This window comes from Dioscorea cayenensis, chromosome 19 (genome assembly GCF_009730915.1).
Source record: "Dioscorea cayenensis subsp. rotundata cultivar TDr96_F1 chromosome 19, TDr96_F1_v2_PseudoChromosome.rev07_lg8_w22 25.fasta, whole genome shotgun sequence".
In the NCBI taxonomy this organism is placed as follows: domain Eukaryota; kingdom Viridiplantae; phylum Streptophyta; class Magnoliopsida; order Dioscoreales; family Dioscoreaceae; genus Dioscorea; species Dioscorea cayenensis.
The window spans coordinates 11,987,796-12,007,987 of record NC_052489.1 but is presented as its reverse complement, the minus strand read 5'-3'; the positions used below and the strand labels follow the sequence as shown (position 1 = coordinate 12,007,987).

The 20,192-nt window shown below is 35.4% G+C and overlaps 1 protein-coding gene and 1 long non-coding RNA gene across 2 annotated transcripts; one reads left to right on the top strand and one right to left on the bottom strand.

The window, feature by feature from the left end:
- The first annotated feature begins 12,533 nt into the window (after positions 1 to 12,533).
- LOC120250288 lies at positions 12,534 to 13,997 on the top strand. The gene is made up of 3 exons (XR_005532979.1): positions 12,534 to 12,777; positions 12,935 to 13,048; positions 13,716 to 13,997. It is a non-coding gene; the product is annotated as an uncharacterized LOC120250288 (long non-coding RNA).
- Positions 13,998 to 15,823: 1,826 nt separating this feature from the next.
- On the bottom strand, positions 15,824 to 18,449 carry LOC120250419 (60S ribosomal protein L18-2-like). The gene is made up of 5 exons (XM_039259238.1): positions 18,430 to 18,449; positions 18,249 to 18,338; positions 18,041 to 18,169; positions 16,981 to 17,053; positions 15,824 to 16,085 (listed from the first exon to the last, which is right to left on the bottom strand). Exons 1-4 carry the CDS (start codon positions 18,430 to 18,432, stop codon positions 17,042 to 17,044), a joined length of 234 nt encoding a protein of 77 aa, XP_039115172.1. The 5' UTR covers positions 18,433 to 18,449; the 3' UTR covers positions 15,824 to 16,085; positions 16,981 to 17,041.
- Between the last annotated feature and the right edge of the window lie 1,743 nt (positions 18,450 to 20,192).

Below are 20,192 nucleotides of genomic sequence, written 5' to 3'. Positions count from 1 at the left end.
TTGGCACCATATTTTGCACAATATTAACTTATTAATATATATTTTTTCTACTGTATTTGATACGACATTAATAAATTGATATTTTTTGTATGGTATTTGACATAGTATTCATATATTATTATATTTATATTTTTGGCACTGTATTTGGCACGGTATTAATATATTATTATATTTATATTTGGCATGGTATTTGACACGGCATTAATATATTAATATATTTATATATTTGTTACAGTATTTGACACGATATTAATATATTACTATATTTATATTGTTGGCATGGTATTTGGCACGGTATTAATATATTGTTATATTTGGGGTTTTGGCAAGGTATTTGGCACGGTATTAATAAATTAATTTTTTTAAAAAAATATGTTTGGCACTGCATTTGACACTGTCATGTAAAATTATTAAATTTGTATATTTGGCACAGTATTTGGCACGGAAGTAAATAATATTTAAAAAAAAACAAATATTTGACACGGTTTGTTAGTTCCGTGTCAAATCTTATAACAAATTTGCCACGATTTTGTTTCCGTGCCAATTTTACCATGCCGATTTGGGATTTTTGTTGTAGTGTAATATTTATGTATCTTTCATCTTTCTCCCCTTTAGATATTTCTTCTTAGTTTTCTGCTTTGTTTCTTTTCTTGTATTTCCCATAGTTTTGTTTTTTCCATTTCAATAAAAGCCTCTGGGCTCTTTTCATTAAAAAAAAAAAAATGTTTCCCTATTCCCGTGCATTAAAGCAGCCCTACTTGCGGAAAGATGGAACTTTCAGTGATTAGCATTTCAAATAAAATCAGCAGAACCATAAAGACTAATATTGTTGAGTATAGAGAATGTATGGAACAATGTAAGACACAGATGAGTTAGCCTGGTAGAGTTGCCACAGACCGTATCTTCTAATTTGCACATTGACTATGTCCCCATCAGCAATAGACTTAGCAACCCGGGCAAGCAAATTCATTCTCTTGATTCCATTTTCATCTTTTTCTATGGATGATGGTCAATAGTTAAGGTAATTTTCCTACAAGAAACAAAAAAGACCAATTAAGGTGCAGCTTCCTTTTAATGCATAACTATCTTTGGGAATATTTATTTCAAATTAAATGTTTACTAAAGAATTTGTATAAAAGTAAGTACTTCAAAAGCTTACAAATGTATAGAAGTTTTTTTCTCATAAATATGCTATAATTGTAGATAAGATGTAGGTTCTAATGTATAATTAGAATGAGATGATTTTGACAAAGATAAAGATTCTAAACAGTAAGAACAAATGAAGTTAGGCTCATTTATCTAGATTTAATAAAAAAAGTTTATAGCAATGTAGCAATTTCACAATCAATTTAATTGATTTCTTCTTTGGGTTTATGCAGGCAAACATAATGGTTATCTCGAGGAATTTAATAGTAGACACCTGTGACACCTAAAAGACCTCAACGGAGGCTACAATAGATGAATCAAACAGGTGATTTGTTTCTAAAGAAAAAATGGTCTGGCACTCTCCCAATGGATGATGCATTCAAAATTATGCTATATGTATCTCAGTGCCAAATCCAATTTGGTTACAAATCAAAATATTAAATTATAAATGATACTTGACATCAAGTATAATGGGTTCTGTAAACAATTCCCTCTTAGACCCAAAAACGAAATGGCCTTAAGTGAATAAACACCAATATCAGGTGCAATGCTGGCAAAGATAATTGAAGATCACGTAGAGTGCAAACACAGTACAGTACATAACTGTAAGTAAAATCTAAATAAGGTTCTCTTAACTTTGAGAATGTGCATATTGTTCAAATGGACAGACACCGAGAAAATGAGTCTTTTAATCATGAAGGTAATGTTTTGGTGACACTAATACAAACACAAGTAAGCTAAAATAAGAGGTTGTACGACCCTAAGAATCCACACGAACAGATTTCACATGATAAGGAAAACAATGAAAATGTAACATTCTAGGTAATAAAACTTCAGAGCACCTAAAACCTGAATAATTAGTGGGAACAAGTCAGGATCACTCATGCAAAGATTGATCCTTCCATCCAACTGCAACTTGCCACCACTGACTCCAAATAGACTAGAAAATTCCGTTGAATCCAACACTAGATTAGACTTCATACATTTTCATGAGCTTCTGTTCATTACATGAAATCTTCAAACTATAAATTGGAAGAAATCAATTCATCACAGTAAATGCAATAAAAACAACAAATCTTGATATCAAAAGATCACTGTTCAACAGACAAGATGTGGTATGGAGATCCAAAATATGTAATATGAGGAACCAATGTGAGTGCCATAATAGCTCCTAAACTTATCTTCCTCTCTGTAAAGCTAAAGTAGTAAAGCTTCCATCCATATGCGATGGTGAATCTGTGATTGATGTTTCAGTTACTACAAATGTTAAAACATTCAGAATACAGAAAATTGCATGCCGGGAATAATTAAAGCCAGGAAATAGAAGATTAAATGCAATGATGAATTGTGATTGAAGATGCTGGTATGATTATAAGTAGGTACAAATGGGAGGAGTCTTCCCATTCTCTTGAGATATGCCGGATATGGAGGATATGTTGAAGATCTGCTCTTTATGAATGAAACTTAATGTTATCATACTATAGTACTTGACATGTGATGGGTGTGATGTTAACTTTTTTGCTTTGCATTAAAATGCATGTACTGGACGTAGTATGTTATGCATTGTTCTTTTGTTATATGTCTTCATAAACATAGCTGCTAATGAATCTATCTTACTTCCTGAGTATCTCCTTCAATATATTAGTCTGAGTTATTCCTCTGTGAGAAGCTGCTGGTAGTGTGCATTGTTGGTGCATGTTTGTTTGTTGCTACAGTGGTATCAGAGCTTGAACATCTGTGATGGCGGCCATCGGTGCTCCGGTGACCTTGATCCAACCGTCCGTTTCTGTGTTTTCGGGGGCGGAGTATGGGAAGTGGAGTCTTCGAATGAAGACCGTATTCAAATCCCAGGAGCTTTGGGATCTTGTGGAGAAGGGCGTGACCGAGTCGAAGGATGAAACACAGGAGAGAGAGAATCGCAAACGTGATTCCAAAGCGTTGTGCTTGATCCAGCAGGCTGTGGATGGCCCTATCCTGGACCGGATCTCAGAGGCGAAGACGGCTCACGAGGCTTGGGAGATCCTGAGAAAACAATGCCAAGGAACAACCAAAGTTTGGGCCGTGAGAATTCAAGGTCTCTGGCAAGACTTTGAAACCTTGCAGATGGAGGACGCTGAGAAGGTGCAGGACTATCTCACTCGGGTTATCTCTGCTGCTAACCAAGTTCATGCGCTTGGTCACAAGTTAGCTGAGTCGGAAGTCGTCTCAAAGGTGCTAAGAGGCTTAGCTCCAAAATTTGACTTTGTAGCTGTGGCCATCGAGGAATCCAAGGAGATATCGAAGTTATCTCTCGACGATCTTAGTGGAACGTTGATGGCTCATGAAGTCCGGGTTAATCGCATGCAAGCCAAGAGTGGTGAGAAGGCATTGATGGTCAAGGGTGACTCATCTAGTGCAAGTTCTAGCAGAGGAGGAGGTTTCAAGGGCCGAGAAAGAGACACCTTTAGAGGAAAAGGGCGAAGTAGAGACAGAGGAAGAGGAAGCAGCTCAAGAGCATACACCAATGAAGATCAAAAGGTGCCGAACTCTGAACAAAGGACACATAGAAGCAATATACAGTGGTACAATTGTAAAAAATATGGCCATGTGAAGGCTAACTGCTGGCAAAGCTCTAAATTGACGGAGAAGTGTGCAAATGCTGTTGTAGAAAAGAATGAAGAAGCTAAGAATGAGACAGTAGCTAACATGTTTTTGGCTCAGGGTGATACTCAGTTGATGGATCAATCGGTGTGGCTCATCGACAGTGGCTGCTCCAATCATATGACAGGTATGAAGACCCTATTTTGCAAACTTGGCACATCTGAGAAACGCACGGTTAAAGTGGCTGGAATGGGCATGGTTGCACTTCATTCGCATGAGGGGAAGACCAAGCTCATTCACAATGTGCAGTATGTTCCAGCTCTTGCACATAACTTATTGAGTGTAGGCCAGTTAATGTTGTCAGGCTATGATGTTGTGTTTAAAAATGGTGAATGTGTAATCTCACATGGAAAGACTGGTGTGCCGGTGATGACCATTCGAAGAACGAAGAACAACATGTTCCCCATGTTGATATCTGGTCCCTAGCAAGCCAATGTTGTGACAAAGAATGAAGAAAATTATGCAATGTGGCACCAGAGGTATGGCCACTTGAGTCAACGTGGATTGCAAATCTTGAACCGTGAGAGCATGGTGATTGGTCTTCCAGATTTGTCTTCAACCAAACAGTGTGTAGCCTGTGTTCTTGGAAAGCAAACAAGAGCCACCTTTCCAGCAGAAAAAGCTTGGAGGGCGAATGGCAAGCTGCAGTTGGTCCATGCTGATCTTTGCGGGCCCATGCAGACTGAGTCAAAAGGTGGGAGTAGATATTTTCTACTCTTTATTGACGATCACACCCAAATGAATTGGGTGTATTTTCTTAAGTGTAAGTCAGATGCATTCAAATATTTTAAATCTTTTCAGTCTTTGGTTGAAAGGCAAGCAGGAATCAAGCTCAAGACACTTCGAACTGATCGCGGTGGAGAATTTATGTCAAATGAGTTCATGGCATACTGTGAGAGTCAGGGCATACGAAGACAGTACACAGCTCCACACTCACCACAACAAAACGGTGTCATGGAGAGGAGAAACAGAACGTTGGTGGAGTGAGCTCGGAGCATGTTGAAGGCCAAGATGCTACCCAATTCCTTCTGGGTAGAAGCAGTGGCCACAGCAGCCTATCTCTCCAACATATCTCCCATTCGTGCTGTGCTTGGTCGAACTCCGTAGGAAGCATGGCACCAGAGAAAGCCAACTGTGAGTCATTTAAGAATATTTGGAAGTATTGCTTATTATCACATATTATCTAATTCTCGACAGAAGTTAGATGCAAGGGCACAAAAAGGTATATTTATTGGCTATTGCAGTGAGTCAAAGGCCTACAAGATATACAACCCATTGACTGATAAAATGATCACTAGTAGAGATGTAACATTCAATGAAGGCTCACAGTGGGATTGGGACATCGGTGGGAGGTCTACACATTCAATTACTATAGAGGGAAGCAATGGAAATGAAGGCTCTTCTAGGGTGAACATTGAACAAGGTGTGACTGAAGCAGCAGGGAATGCAACACATGGGAATGATGTCATACATGGTTCAGGTGTGGTGGAAACAGAGGTAGCAATGGAAATGAAGGCTCTTCTTGGGTGAACATTGAACAAGGTGTGACTGAAGCAGCAGGGAATGCAACACATGGGAATGATGCCATACATGGTTCAGGTGTGGTGGAAACAGAGGGTGAACTAGGAGAGCATGCCGTAGCACCTACTGATGACACACTACCCAGGAGGGTAAGGACATTGTAAGATGTGTACGAGAGGTGCTCTTTTGCATTGAATGTGGCTGATCCTTTTACATTTGAGGAAGCATATAAGTATCCAGAATGGAGGGAGGCTATAAATCAGGAGATGGAATCTATATTGAAGAATGATACATGGGAATTAGTCCCTGCACCACCTGAGAAGAAAATTGTGGGGTTGAAATGGATATACAAAAGAAAGTATACACCAGAAGGCAAAGTGCAGAGGTACAAAGCAAGGGTGGTTGCCAAGGGGTATGTACAAGAGCAAGGGATCGACTTTGATGATGCGTTCTCTCCTGTTACCAGAATGGAGACCGTGAGGCTACTTCTTGCACTCGCAGCTCACAAAGGTTGGATCATTTATGATCTAGACGTGAAGACGGCGTTCTTGAACGGGGAAATACATGAAGAGGTGTATGTAGAGCAACCGAGGGGCTTTACTGTGCAAGGGAAAGAACAATTCGTCTACAAGTTGAAAAAGGCTTTGTATGGCCTTCGACAGGCACCGAGGGCATGGTATAGCAAATTAGACAGCTATCTACATGAGCAAGGGTTTGAGCGATGTCCCTGTGAGCATACACTATATAAGAAGTCAAGAGATAATGGTGATGGTTTAATAATTTGTGTCTACGTAGATGATATACTTTGCATGGGATCCTCTGAAGCCATGATATCAGAATTCAAAGTCAACATGAAGAAGCGTTTTGAAATAACTGACTTGGGACTGTTGATTTATTTTCTTGGTTTAGAAGTAAACCAAAATGAGAAGGGAATTCACATTGCTCAAAGAAAATATACAGAGGATTTGCTGAGAGAATATAACATGCAACAATGTAAACCAGCCCCCACACCATTCAATTCAACTGAGAAGATACAACAGGATGATGGGTCGAGTAATGCAGATCCTAAGAGGTACAGGAGCTTGATTGGTCGACTAATATACTTGACGCACTCCCGGCCTGATATATCTTTTGCCGTGGGGGTTCTATCTCGGTTCATGAATTGTCCATCAAACAAACACCAAGTTGCAGCCAAACGGGTGCTCAGATATTTAGCTGGCTCAGTTGGATGTGGATTGTGGTATAGTACAACTGGAGAAGGAAAGCTTGAAAGATATTCTGACAGTGATTGGGGTGGTTGTATGGAGGATAGGAAGAGCACCACTGGTTTGTTCTTCAAGCTGGGAACCGGAGCAGTATCCTGGATGTCTAAAAATCAAGACATTGTTGCTCTATCAACGACGGAGGCCGAATATATTGCACTTTGCTCAGCTGCATGTCAGAATATTTGGCTCAATAAGGTGATGAAGGAGTGCAGTTTCACTGTTGATGAAGAACCAAGATCAACAACAACAATTTGGTGTGATAACATATCATGCATTGCAATATCGAAAAAATCCTATAATGCATGGTAGGACCAAACATATTGACATAAAATATCACTTCATTAGAGGTCTGATCACTGAAGGGAACTTAATTGTGAAGCATTGTAATACTAATGATCAGCTGGCAGATATATTTACTAAGTCTTTACCTAGCCAAAAGCATCACATGTTTAAGGAGCAGTTGGGAGTGTGTGATCTTCAATTAAGGGGGGATGATGAACTGTGATTGAAGATGCTGGTATGATTATAAGCAGGTACAAATGGGAGGAGTCTTCCCATTCTCTTGAGATATGCCGGATATGGAGGATATGTTGAAGATCTGCTCTTTATGAATGAAGCTTAATGTTATCATACTATAGTACTTGACATGTGATGGGTGTGATGTTAACTTTTTTGCTTTGCATTAAAATGCATGTACTGGACGTAGTATGTTATGCTTTGTTCTTTTGTTATATGTCTTCATAAGCATAGCTGCTAATGAATCTATCTTACTTCCTGAGTATCTTCTTCAATATATTAGTCTGAGTTGTTCCTCTGTGAGAAGCTGCTGATAGTGTGCATTGTTGATGCATGTTTGTTTGTTGCTACATGCAATACCCTTTTGTTTTTTGTTTTCAAGCAACCAAAAGAAGCCTAAAACAATAAATACCAATAAAGGACTGGTAAAATTGGCAGAGGCAAAATTATTAATTCAAATTACAGTGCTTCATTTATATGACTTAAAAGATTAAGATGAGATTATGAAGGGGATGCAATCTTGGACAGAACTATCCAGTTCCGTAATTCCCAACTCCATATGTATGTCAAACAGAAGATCTACCGAATATGCAGGCAGTGGGATGAGCATGTGTTCTATGAAGGAATCATAGACAGACCTACATGGATGCATGCATATGTCCTACCTCTCAGATTCATAGGAACAATATCTACATTCTTTCAGAATTGAGTTTGATCTAAATAAACGACAACTCACAAAATATTTCAATTTTTAATTCAGCCCATCCTTTCTAGTTTCTGCCCTTTTTCAGCCATAATATCATCTCCCAAAAATCTTTTAAGTTTTAACTATCCCCATTCACCTAACCAACAAAGTGTCTATTATCTTTGCCTTTCACTACAAGAAAAGTGTTATTTGTGACACATAAAAATGTTGCAAATTTGCGATACCAATTGCAACAATCTGCAACAAAAAACCAAAAATGTTGCAGAAAGAGCCAAATTGTGTTGCAAAAAAAATGACCATCCAACAACATCGCAAAATGTGTCTCAAAATATGGGGACGAGCAAGAAATTTGTTTGTGAGACCGATTGCGACACAGAGTGAGACATTATTTGCAATGATCTATTTACATCGCAAAATGTGTCGTACAATTTGAATCTTGGTTTGTAACTAGTTTGTGACACAGATTGTGACACATTATTTGCAACGATATATTGGTCTCGCAAATTGTGTCGCAAAGTATAATAATAAAAAACTTATATTTCCTCGGCTAAAAAGGTGGGCTTTGGTTTGTGGGTAATTGCAAGACTACTCCTGTATAAACACCTCATTTTCAGCCCTCTACCTTCTCCCATCTTCACTTTCTTCACAAGTTTTGACAATTTCTTGACTAACCAAGCATGACTATTTGATATTAGTACCTCCAAAACTTTATTCTTGGTGATTTAAGTTGGTATGTGTCTCTCTCTCCTCCCTTCTCTCTTGAACTTGCTTTTAGGGTTTGATTTAGTGTAATGAGCAATTTTGTGGTGATTTGAGTTATGTGTGTTGAAATAATCGATTTATGTTATATATTATTGATTGAATTTAGTGATTATTATAGTATTACTGCATAACTTTGCATTGTTGGTTGATTCTACATGAGTTGAAAAAATGGTCTAAATTTTGCAACGTTTTATGGGATGTTTTGCGACACAGCTATTTTTGTGTTGCAGAATTCAGCAAAATGTGTCAAAAAATTTTCTACATGTTACCCAACCTTGTCATATTTGAAAAATATTTTTGATTTCAGGAAACAATATCTTCAAGAGAATCAAGGAAATGGATGTATAACAAGAATTTGACCGGTCATGGTACATTAACTGATGAATTTATTACTTGTCTGACTGAATTCAAATGGATGGATCATTAATAAGGTGCCCATGTAAGAAGTGTGATAATTTGAAATTTTTTATCCCAGATGAAGTGATGCTTCACCTTTGTCACAAAGGATTCACAGCTAATTATTTCAACTGGACATGTCATGGAGCGACAATGTGGCATGAAGCATAACAATTTGTGGTTAATCAATTGCCACAACAAACTAATTGGTGGAATCAAGGATTTAGAAATTTTAAAGACACAGGTTGTAGCTTTGCTGCACATTCGGACTTTGATGATGATGCTGGTAATTATGGTCATGAAAATCCATCTGTAGTGCATGATGAAGCTGGCCCAAGTATTCAACAACCACATGAAGATGAAAAACCACATGTTGATCAGGTAGTTCATAGTCCTCAATGTGATGATACAACAGATTTGTGTGACAGTTTCATTGGTTTGCTAAAAGATGTTGATAAACCTCTATATGATGGATGTGAAACTTATACTCAGTTATCTCTGGTTGCTTAAATGCTAAGTATGAAGTTTGAATACAACCAATCTGTGAATCACTTTAATGAGAATGCTAGAGTGTTTAAAAACTCACTGCCTCGCGAAAACACATTGCCTGAGGATTTTTATGGTTATAAAAATTTAATACGTGACTTGGGTCTACCTATGGTAAAAATTGATGCTTGTAGAGACGGATGCATGTTGTTTTGGAAAAGTGATGAACATGAGCAATTCTATAAATTTTGTAAGTTGCCAAGGTATAAACAAAGGGAAGGGACACTTAATAACCCTATGCATAAAAGGGTTGCGTATGCTATATTGAGGTACTTGCCATTAACTCCAAGGTTGCAGAGGTTATATGCTTAAAAGGTAACGCCGCCGCATATGACATGGTATGCTACTCATGAAACAAATCAAGGGGTCATGTGTCATCCTTCTGATGCAGAGGCATGGAAACATTTTGATAGAACTCATCCCAATTTTGCTTCAGAACCTCGCAATATTTGTTTAGGCCTTTATGCTGATGGGTTTTCCCCTCACAGTCAATATGGGCAACCTTATTCATGTTGGCCAGTTATTGCTACACCTTACAATCTTCCTCTAGGGTTGTGCATGAAGAGCCCTTATATGTTTTTATCTTTAATCTGTCCGGGGCCTAAGAAATCCGAAAAAGAATATAGATATCTTTTTACAACCCTTGATTGAGGAGTTGAAGCATTTGTGGGAGATTGGTGTTGAAACTTATGATATCAACTTAGGTAAAAAGTTTAACATGAGAGCTGCACTTTTGTGGACCAGTATTGATTTTCCTACTTATGGAATGCTTTCTGGGTGGAGTACCTCTGGTTTGCTTGGATGCCTGATATGCATGGAGAAGTCTTAAGCTTTCTATCTACATCATGGTAAAAAAGTCAGCTACTTTGATTGTCACAAGAAATTTTTACCAATGAATCATTCATATAGAAGGGATAAGTCAACTTTCATTCGAGGTAGAGCAGAGATGAGTCGTCCACCTCCAAGATTGACAGGAGATGAGATTTTGAACCGTGTGTCACAATATTAAACTGTCATTGAGGATCCTTGAGGTAAGATCCCTCTCTATGGCAACAATCACAAATGGAATAAAAAAAAGTATTTTTTGGGAATTACCATATTGGAGGACTAACATGATTTGACACAATCTTGATGTCATGCACATTTTAAAAAATGTGTTTGATAATATTATGGACACAATATTTGATGTACCTCGAAAAACTAAGAATAATTTTAACGCACGGAAAGATCTTCATATTCTCTGTGATCGCCCTGAACTTGATGTTCCTATTGACAATACAGTGCATCGTACGCCAAAGGCAAAGTACACATTGACAAAAAATTTAAAAGTTAAGATTTGTAGTTGGGTGAGGGCTTTAAGGTTTCTTGATGGCTATGCATCAAATCTTGGTAGATGTGTTGACATCAATGAATGTCGGTTGAAAAATATGAAAAGTCACGATTGTCACACGTTCATGCAGAGGCTCATTCCGATTGCATACAGAGAAATATTACCTGATTTCATATGGTCTACATTAACTGAAGTGACTTTGCCCTTTCAGATCATATGCTTTGCATTGTTTGATTTGCAAAAGCTTCAGGAATTGGAGAAAAATGTGGCTATATTGTTATGCAACTTGGAAAAAAAAATTTCTCCAGCTTTCTTTGATTCCATGGAACATCTACTTATTCACTTACCATATGAGGCTATAATTGGGGCCCTGTTGAATATAGATGGATGTATCCTTTTGAAAGGTAATATTTTTCTCATCTCTTTTAGAGTTAATGTATGCGTTTATGTTATCAATTTAATTATTGAAGCTCATAGATTAATTCAAATTATATATATATATATATATATATATATATATATATACATATATTAGGTTTCTTCATGGACTAAAGAAAAAAGTGAAGAATAAAGCTCATGTGGAAGGTTCAATATGTGAAGCTTACATTGTAGAAGAGATGTCATTCTTTGCAAACCATTTCTTTGAAAAAGATGTTCCACCTTACAAGAGAATGAGAGTTGGAAGAAATGAAGAGGGAGTCGATATGAACATTCTACCTTGCTCTATCTTCAACTATCCAATTCGAGGTCAAGGCCGGATGGTAGAAAGATGGCTATCTCAAGAAGAGTTACATGCAGCACATACATACATATTACAAAATTGCGAAGAAGCTCAACCAATTTACCAGTATGTTTAGTATCATATGTGATTTTGTGAGTTCAAATGAGTATGCATGTTAATTAAATATCATAACTAATACTTTTTTTTTATTTTGTAGGATGTTTGTCACACACCTTCAACACTTAGGTGCCACACTCATTGAAAAAATGGTCGATCTACATTTTGCCGAATGGTTTATTGGTTATGTGAGTTTCTTAGATATCTTTTTTTATTGCATACTTTCTTATTAAATCATGAAATATATTGATATTCTTAACTTTAACTAATCTTGGTAGTACCAATTTAGGTTCAAAACCCAGATAATCAAGTTACTGATCAATTGTTGCTGACTCTTGCTTGTCCAACTGGTCAAGTCAAAACTTGGTCAAGTTGCTTTATAAATGGTTATAACTTCCACGCCCTTGGACATGGTGACAATAAGTCAACTATGAATAGTGGTGTATGCGTCCAAAGTTCTAGTGGTGATTTTTATGTCTTATTGGAAGAAATAATTCGGCTAGAGTTTCCAAGTAGCACACCAAAATTTGTTGTCCTCTTCAATTGTCGATGGTTTGATCCAATACATTGAAAGAAAATTCATTATTTATGAATTTAGTTTATAGTTTTGTATTGTATTAAAAATGCATTATATTCTGTAACTTATTTTGGTAGACTGTTTTGTAGATTGCCAATGTATATTTTTTGCCTAGCATTTGATATGATTTCTTGTTTTCTCTTTTCTTGCAAGGGTAGATGATGACCGCAGGAACTCTATGATTTCTTGTACATGGCAATGATAATTGCAATAACTCTATAACAATGCATCGAGGCATATTCTATGGTATGACCTCAAATTAATGGATGTACTGGTGGGGCAATGGGAGGGGCAATAGATCCCTTAACTTTGCAGCCAGCAAGCACCTCGTTTGGTTTGAGGGGTGCCAACATTTCTTAACATGTAAATGCCGATGAAAATGCAATAGTCCCGTGATTTTTATCACCTGAGCCATGTCAATCGAATTGGATTTCAATCATTCAACTTCATATCTCTCTCTCTCTCTCTCTCTCTCTCTCTCTCTCTCTCTCTCTCTCTCTTTGGCATTCAAGCAAGATGAACAACCTTCTCACGGTACTACTCCTATTTTCCCATCTTCTGTTTTGTTATTCTGTTGACTAATATTGATATTGATGTTTGTTTGAAGGTATCTTATTCAAAATATTTCATGATATATTCCTTATACAAAGATAAAGAAAAATAATCATTTTGATCCACTATGTTTGTATAGGATTCTTTTGTGATGAGCATGGACGAGCAGAGTCCAACAAAAAGGAGCATTGAACTAGGAACTCATATTCCAATAAATAAATCAGATTATGGAATGGAGGATTTCTTTAAAAAGGTATCTCTCTTTTACCACTGATTCAGTGTGATCAATTTTTTATGTTGCTTTGATGTCGAGGAACCTGCACAATTGAATTATTCTTCTTTTGTTGTAAGCTTTGACATTTTAGCAGCTTCTTACACTTTTAGACCCAATCCGATGCCATGAATCCATTATTCTCACTAATTCTATTTATTTATCAATATTATTGTCTTTTTTTTTGTCTTTTTTGTTTCGTTTTCAAGTTTCAACCTTTGGAATTTAGTGTTTTTACAGAATTCTATTTTATGATTTGAATGTATTGCTTTCATGAATCATATTTATTTAGTGTTCAAGTTTTAAAATTTGATGGTTTTGTTCAATTTTGCAGTTATATTAAATTTTGATAGAGTTGGTTGTTTGTTGATTTGATGATAGATTCGTTCTGTTTTGGACCTGATCTTTTGAAAAATTTGTGGGCTCTTGATTTTTAATGGTTTATGGTAGTATTTGCCAATCTTATTCTTTGATCTTGGTCATCTGAGTTGCCTATTATTGCTTTTGATTGAATGATCTGTGTGTTGGATCTATTTTGCTGAAACAAATGAAGGATTCGTGCTGTAGATCTGGTTTCTTCTTTGATTTGAGGTTTCTTTGTATTTGTTTAATGGTTTTGACTGATATTTTGCTTTTCCTTACTGCATAGGCCTTGGATCTGAGATAGACATGCTCGTTAGCTGTTGATTTGCTGATATTTTGAAGGAATGTTTGCTTATTTGAAGAATATTATTGGTTGTTTTGAGTTCTAGTCATTACTTCTTATTTTGAAGGATTCATGCTGTAGATCTGTTTCCTTGTCATGTTGAATGAGTATTACTGCCAATTCTCTCTCTTTGTATTAGTTGTATTTGTGCAAAAACCTTTTAAAGGGAGATTATATCATGGATTGGAGAGCAAAGGTTGGCATATAAATCTGTATTGCTCCCCATCTCTTTTGAACACTGTCCTTATTTCTAGCCATTCTTTCATGGATCATAGCTATATGCATCCCTTGGTAGATCCATCCAGGTACATACCCTCATCAAGATGTACATAGACAAATTGTTACTTAAAATTCTAATCAGTTTGTTACTACATAAACATGAATGCCCAAATTAAGAATTGATTCTGTAAATATAGATAAATAAATATGACCAGATAGTTAAATAGTATAAGACAACTATGTGTTTGGTGGATGAGTGCCTTTTGCCATTCCACCTTCTTCTCAATGCAAGATAAACAATTTGTATTATATAATAATCCATTAATAATGGATTAGAGCCATTGGTTGCCCATGTTTTTCTTTAGGTGATGGTTGTTGTAGTGACTAATTAAATCCTGGAGTCAATCAAGCCAGATATATAGAGTAAATATGATCACCAATTCTTTTAGTTCATTTCCTTCAGAAAAATTTAGTAGAGGAATATGCTAATTTCTCTACTATTGTTAAATCTCACCTACTCCATCACTGTTAATTTCTCCAATGTAAAGTCACTGCAAATCCTTTGGCTTTCTTTGACAATTCACACCATCTTTGATGACAAAAGAAGTTAATTTGTCAAACAACCATGAATAATCTCCACCTATTAAGAGAATCTTTTATTTGTTGGACCAAAAAAACATTTCATTGCTCTTTGAGAAATTACTTTTTGTTAGTTGCTGTGACTTCTCAATTTATTCTTGTAATGTCTCCTTAATTTGTACTTATGATAATTAATTGGTTGTGGAGGATTTTGGTTCCCATGTATGTATTTTTTTTATAAAGAAAGAAAAATGACAAACAAACATCATCTTGTTTATTCTCTTTTTCATTGTCCATCTTCTGTCAAGTCCATGGCTGGGAATCTTCAGAATTTAATCTTTCTTGTTGGAATTGATGCCATTAATTTCAGACTTTTAAACAATCAATAGTTCATAAGACTCTGTCAATATTTTGAGAACTCATCATAATCAATGAATCAGGACATTAAAGTTTGGCTTGAGATATCCCTTGTTATAAGGAAATGCATGTGAAATAAGTCAAAGCCTGGTTTTATAGACATAATCGAATTGGTTTTACAAAACCCATCCAATAATGAGTCAATTTCACTACAACAAAAAACGCAATTTACGACACATTTTTGCGACACAAAAGATCAAAAATGTGTCGCAGATTGCAATTTGCAACATAATCTGCTACACAATAACATGTGTCGCGTTTCAGATGTCGCAAATATTTGCGACACTTTTGAAGACTGTGTCGCAAATTTTGCGACATAAAATAAAAACGTTGCAAATTTAATCGCAATTTATGAATCTTCTAAAACAATATTTGCCATTCAATTTGCAACGATATGCAATAATTTATTGCCACACAATTTCTGTGTCGCAATAAATGTTGCAATTATGTGAGACTTTTTGCAACATTCTTTGTGACTTATTTTGATTGTTGCAAAACTTTACGCGTCGCAAATTGTGTTGTACATATTGAGTCTTTTTGCAACAAGTTTTGTTACCCATTTTGTTTGTCGCAAAAATTTGTGTCGCAAATTATGTTGCAAATGTGTGCAATGTTTTGCAACAAAATTTGAGACACGTTTCGATTATTATAAATTGTGTCGTAAATTGTGTTGCATCTTGGTGAGATATTCCGCGACACAATTTTATTGTCGCAAATTATGTCGCAAATTAATTATTCATAACCATGATTATTTATAACAATTTATTAACTATTTTCACAAACCTGTTTTAAAGCCTAATTTACAATTTTGAACAATAAATTTTATTATTTTTTTTTTCAAAATAAACATTCCAATCGATAAATATCTAGAATAACAATGCAATACAAAATATAATAGTTTAAACATCTAATACAACAAACAAGTACAAAATTTAATAGTCCAAGTATCTAATGTAATCCAATACACCACATTCATTTTGTTGCAATATGATCGACAGGTTGAGGCTGTTGAACATCCTCTGAAGTGTGAGGGGCATGGGAAGCAGACTCTCCAGACCTGGCAGGAGCGTGAGAAGTATGAGGAGATTCTGTATATACCTTAAAACAGAACAAAAAAGCAGTAAAGAAGAGATACCTCAAAAAGGATAGACTCATAAATCTGGTCAAACTTTAATGGAAACTTGTGCTAAGATAAATATCAATAATTAATCAAAATCCAACATAATTGGCAAGATGAACATATCTAACCATACATTATAATTAAAGGACTTTAATTAAAGAGAATAAGTCTAAGAACTGTTTTAGAAGTATGCAAAATAATACCAGCTGGTACTAGCAAAAATGATCCATCTGGTGCCCATGCTAATCTCCGAAAATAGGATGGTTATGTCTCATCATGAAATAGATTGGATTTGGAAGGAGGCTGAGAAAATGGTTATGAATTTTATTATTGTCACAGACATAACCAACTGATACATAAGAAAAACAATTGACAACTAATTTGCAGACCTTAGAGTCTTCCTGTCTTTGTAGTTCGGACTTTGTGATAACATGCTGAGAAACATAATTCATTTTCTCATAACCCTTCAGTTTAACTTGAGGTTTATTAACATATACCCTACATGTTCTATCTGAACTAAGAGAAGCAACATACTGGCCTAAAGGATCCCAAGCGACACCTTGAACATAATGCAAATGACCATCCAAAATTTGATGGACTGAACCTGAATATTGGCAACAAATATGATCAAATAAGCAACCATTCGCTCAATTTCACAGAAACATATATTAAATCTCCTACATCATACCTTTATTGGCATCCCAAATTATACATGAATTATCAACTGAACTAGAAACAAGATATGCACCATCAATAGACCATTGAACACCAAGAACGTCTTTTCGATGAAATCTGGTCGAAAAAAATGAATAAAACATAAGAAAATCTTGTTGGGCAGAATCCCTGAGTAAAAATTTTAAAGATTGATCTTACGATAATGTCTTGAGTACTTTCCATGTATAACCATCATCAGATGTGTGTAACTTCCAGATGATTAGTTCACCTCCTAAAAATTCGATAGAGAAAATGCTAATCAATAAAACAATAATCAGGCCTTTGATATTATTATTTCAATTACTACACAATAAATTCAATTTGACAATGATCCGTAAACATAAAAGCATACTATCCGCACTAGATGCAAGGTGTTCTCCTGTAAAAGAATAAAAGCAAATTTACTTCAGTCATAGATGAACAGAGAAATCAAATAATGGGTACCAAAAGTTGTTCTCCATCAGAATTTACAGAATATGGCAACAACAAATTGAAAGTGCAAAACATGACTAAATAAAAAGACTATCAATTACATGAATGGTTAAGCACTCACCCTTAATGAGTGTGAATGCCTATTGAGATTGAGAAAATAATCAAATCATGCCTCCACAGCCAGGTAACAATGACAAAAACCTCACAGAAAGCAATGATCGACTAAAATGGTTTTTAAATGTTGGTTGTTCTTGACGTCAAGTAAACATAAAAGTCTGTTGTTAATTATTCCAAGTAGTTTGGGAACTTTTGATTTGTGCAAAAATGAGCCACAAGGATGAGATTTAAGTTTTATGAGTATGCTTCCTCCTTAAAAGTAGGTAGATCTACACTAGATACAAGGAATATGATTCGGAATCAATTGTTTGTCAAACATTGCGAAACATAGGAGATGTAGTTCATATAGGACTTTTGCCACTTTCAAATATGGTATGGGGTTGATGTGATCATGGGAAACTTGGTGCCATATTAGGGATCCATTCTTTGATGCTAACATTCACGCTATCATATAGAAATTCATGTTGTCAAGGTTCAAACAGCCAAGACAGAATTCATGTTTTACGTCATCACATTTGATTGGAATCATCTATGGAAATGATCGTCTATCTCTCAAACAAAATTTTAAATGTATATATTAAGAAAAATTTCCACCAAAAATAACCAAAAAAAAAAAATCAACAAAGAAACACCAAATCGCAAAAAAAATCGAAACCAAAAAGATCGAAACCTTCCCATCCATGAACTTAATCAATCTATGAAGCGAGATCGGCGGCCGATTGGTCTTGCTCATGAAAAGCCTCTTCAACACCACAGCATTGAACTTGCTCCCCGTCCTCTGCACAAGAAACCGATAAAGCTAACACGAAACAAGCACATCAAGATCAAACTCACCAAATCAACCAAAAAAATCATCTAAAAATCAACACCAATCTCACCTTAAAGAGAAGCTTGAGATAAACATTGTCAGACCTGGGAACTGTGCGCTTGACCCTCTTGCTATGGCCACCGGCGACGAGATCAATACCCTACAAGACACAGTGGAGAAGAAGAAGCCATTAGAGAGAGAGAAATGCATGAGATCTAGGGTTTGAAGCTCTCCTAGCGCGAGAAAACTACCATTCTCGTCGGAGCTCCGACAGCGGCTAGTGTTTTGAGAACACTGAAATGAGCTTCCTTTTATAATGATATTTTGGGATTGGGTCGGCCCAACAAGGCCCAAAACTCAAAGCCCAACTTATGATTGTCTCTTATGGGTCTTTGTGTGCTTATTTATTATTAGGGATTATTATTAGCAGGAGAAAAGTGGTGAAAAATCCTCAAATGGTTTTGACTTGGCTACATGATCCCCCTAGACTTTTTGTAAGGCTTAAATCAATATTATTGTGCCTTTATTTAAAAAATATATATTTAAATATATTTAAAAATTATACTAATATGCCATGATGAAATTTCCTTCTTAAATGGAAAATATTAAAAATGGGTTTCAATTGTAAAATTACTTATTAACAATTGACACATGTGAAACTATAGAATTTTAAAAAAAATAAAAATAAAAATTAATTTATTGTCATCTAATAAATAAATAAATAAATCTATATATATATATATATATATATATCAGGAACCCATAAAGTTTTTAAGGTATTAATTATATGTAAGGCATTTGGGGGTTTCTTTGCAATATGAGGGCAAATAATTAAAAAAAAAATGAAGGGGGTAATGAATGAATATTCGGTTTAAGTCCTTTCCAGCTGTTTGAGAAAAACTTGAATAACATATGAGTTTATTTTTATATAATTTTGTATCATCTAAAATTTTAATTTATAATTTTAATTTCAATACAAAGATAGTAGCTAATTAGTTATAATTGGCGAATGTCAATGATAAATTTAAAAGAGAGATTTAATTTGACCTGACTCAGTATGGATTAGATTTTGGAAATAAGAGGAATAAAAGAAGACTTTTTACTATTGTTGAAGACTTTTTCTTTAGCATAATTGCAAGAGACTTACTATAAAAGTTATTTATATGTAAACAATAAATATAATTATTTATATTTATAATGAATATTTTACCTTAACTATATATATATATATATATATATATATATATATATTGTTGTGTCCAGCCACACCCGTGTTCTTAATTTTTAAAAATTACTGTGTCGCCATGTCCGTATCATGTTGTGTCGTGTCCCCGTATCCGTGTCCATGCTTCATAGTAAATAACTGAAATAATTTATGGTATAAAAATTGATAATAAGTTCAACTCAACGGATTCAAATTTTGTGACACAGTTTGCGACGCCAAAAAATCATTGCAAATAATGTGTCGCAATCTGTGTCGCAAACCAATTGCATGCTAAGTGCCAACATTTGCGACAAAGTTTGCGACGCGCAATAGATCATTGCAAATAATGTGTCGCAACCTGTGTCGCAAACCATTATATGGTAGGTGCAAAACTTTTTGCAACAAAATTGGCGACATTCTTGGATGTTCATTTTTTTGCGACGCAATTTGGTTAAATTTGCAACATTTTTAGTTTTTTGTCACAAATAGTTGCAATTTGTGTCGCGAATCTACGACACATTTATGTGTCGCAAATATATGTGTTGCAAATAGCATTTTTTTTTGTAGTGTTTGTTAGCTTTCCACTTGGCTTGCTTCAGATGTGAGCCAAGGTGGATGGGATTCCAGGAACTAGGACTTATTCAAGTAAATTGGTTGTATTACTTGCTCACAAAGCAACACTTACATCTAAATGACGTGTTGAAAAATTCTCCAAAAAATTAATTAGTTTATCATTAAGTATATGGATTTAATTAATTAGTCAATCCTCAAAGGCCTTTTGGTAGTTGCTTTTCAAGCAGACCATTAATT

What these genes read in the sequence shown, in the direction of transcription:
- LOC120250419 (XM_039259238.1), bottom strand. An exon ending in ATCTCAAGCTTCTCTTTAAG is followed by an intron (nt 18,170 to 18,248) that starts GTGAGATTGGTG and finishes GTTTCGTGTTAG; the next exon opens with CTTTATCGGTTTCTTGTGCA.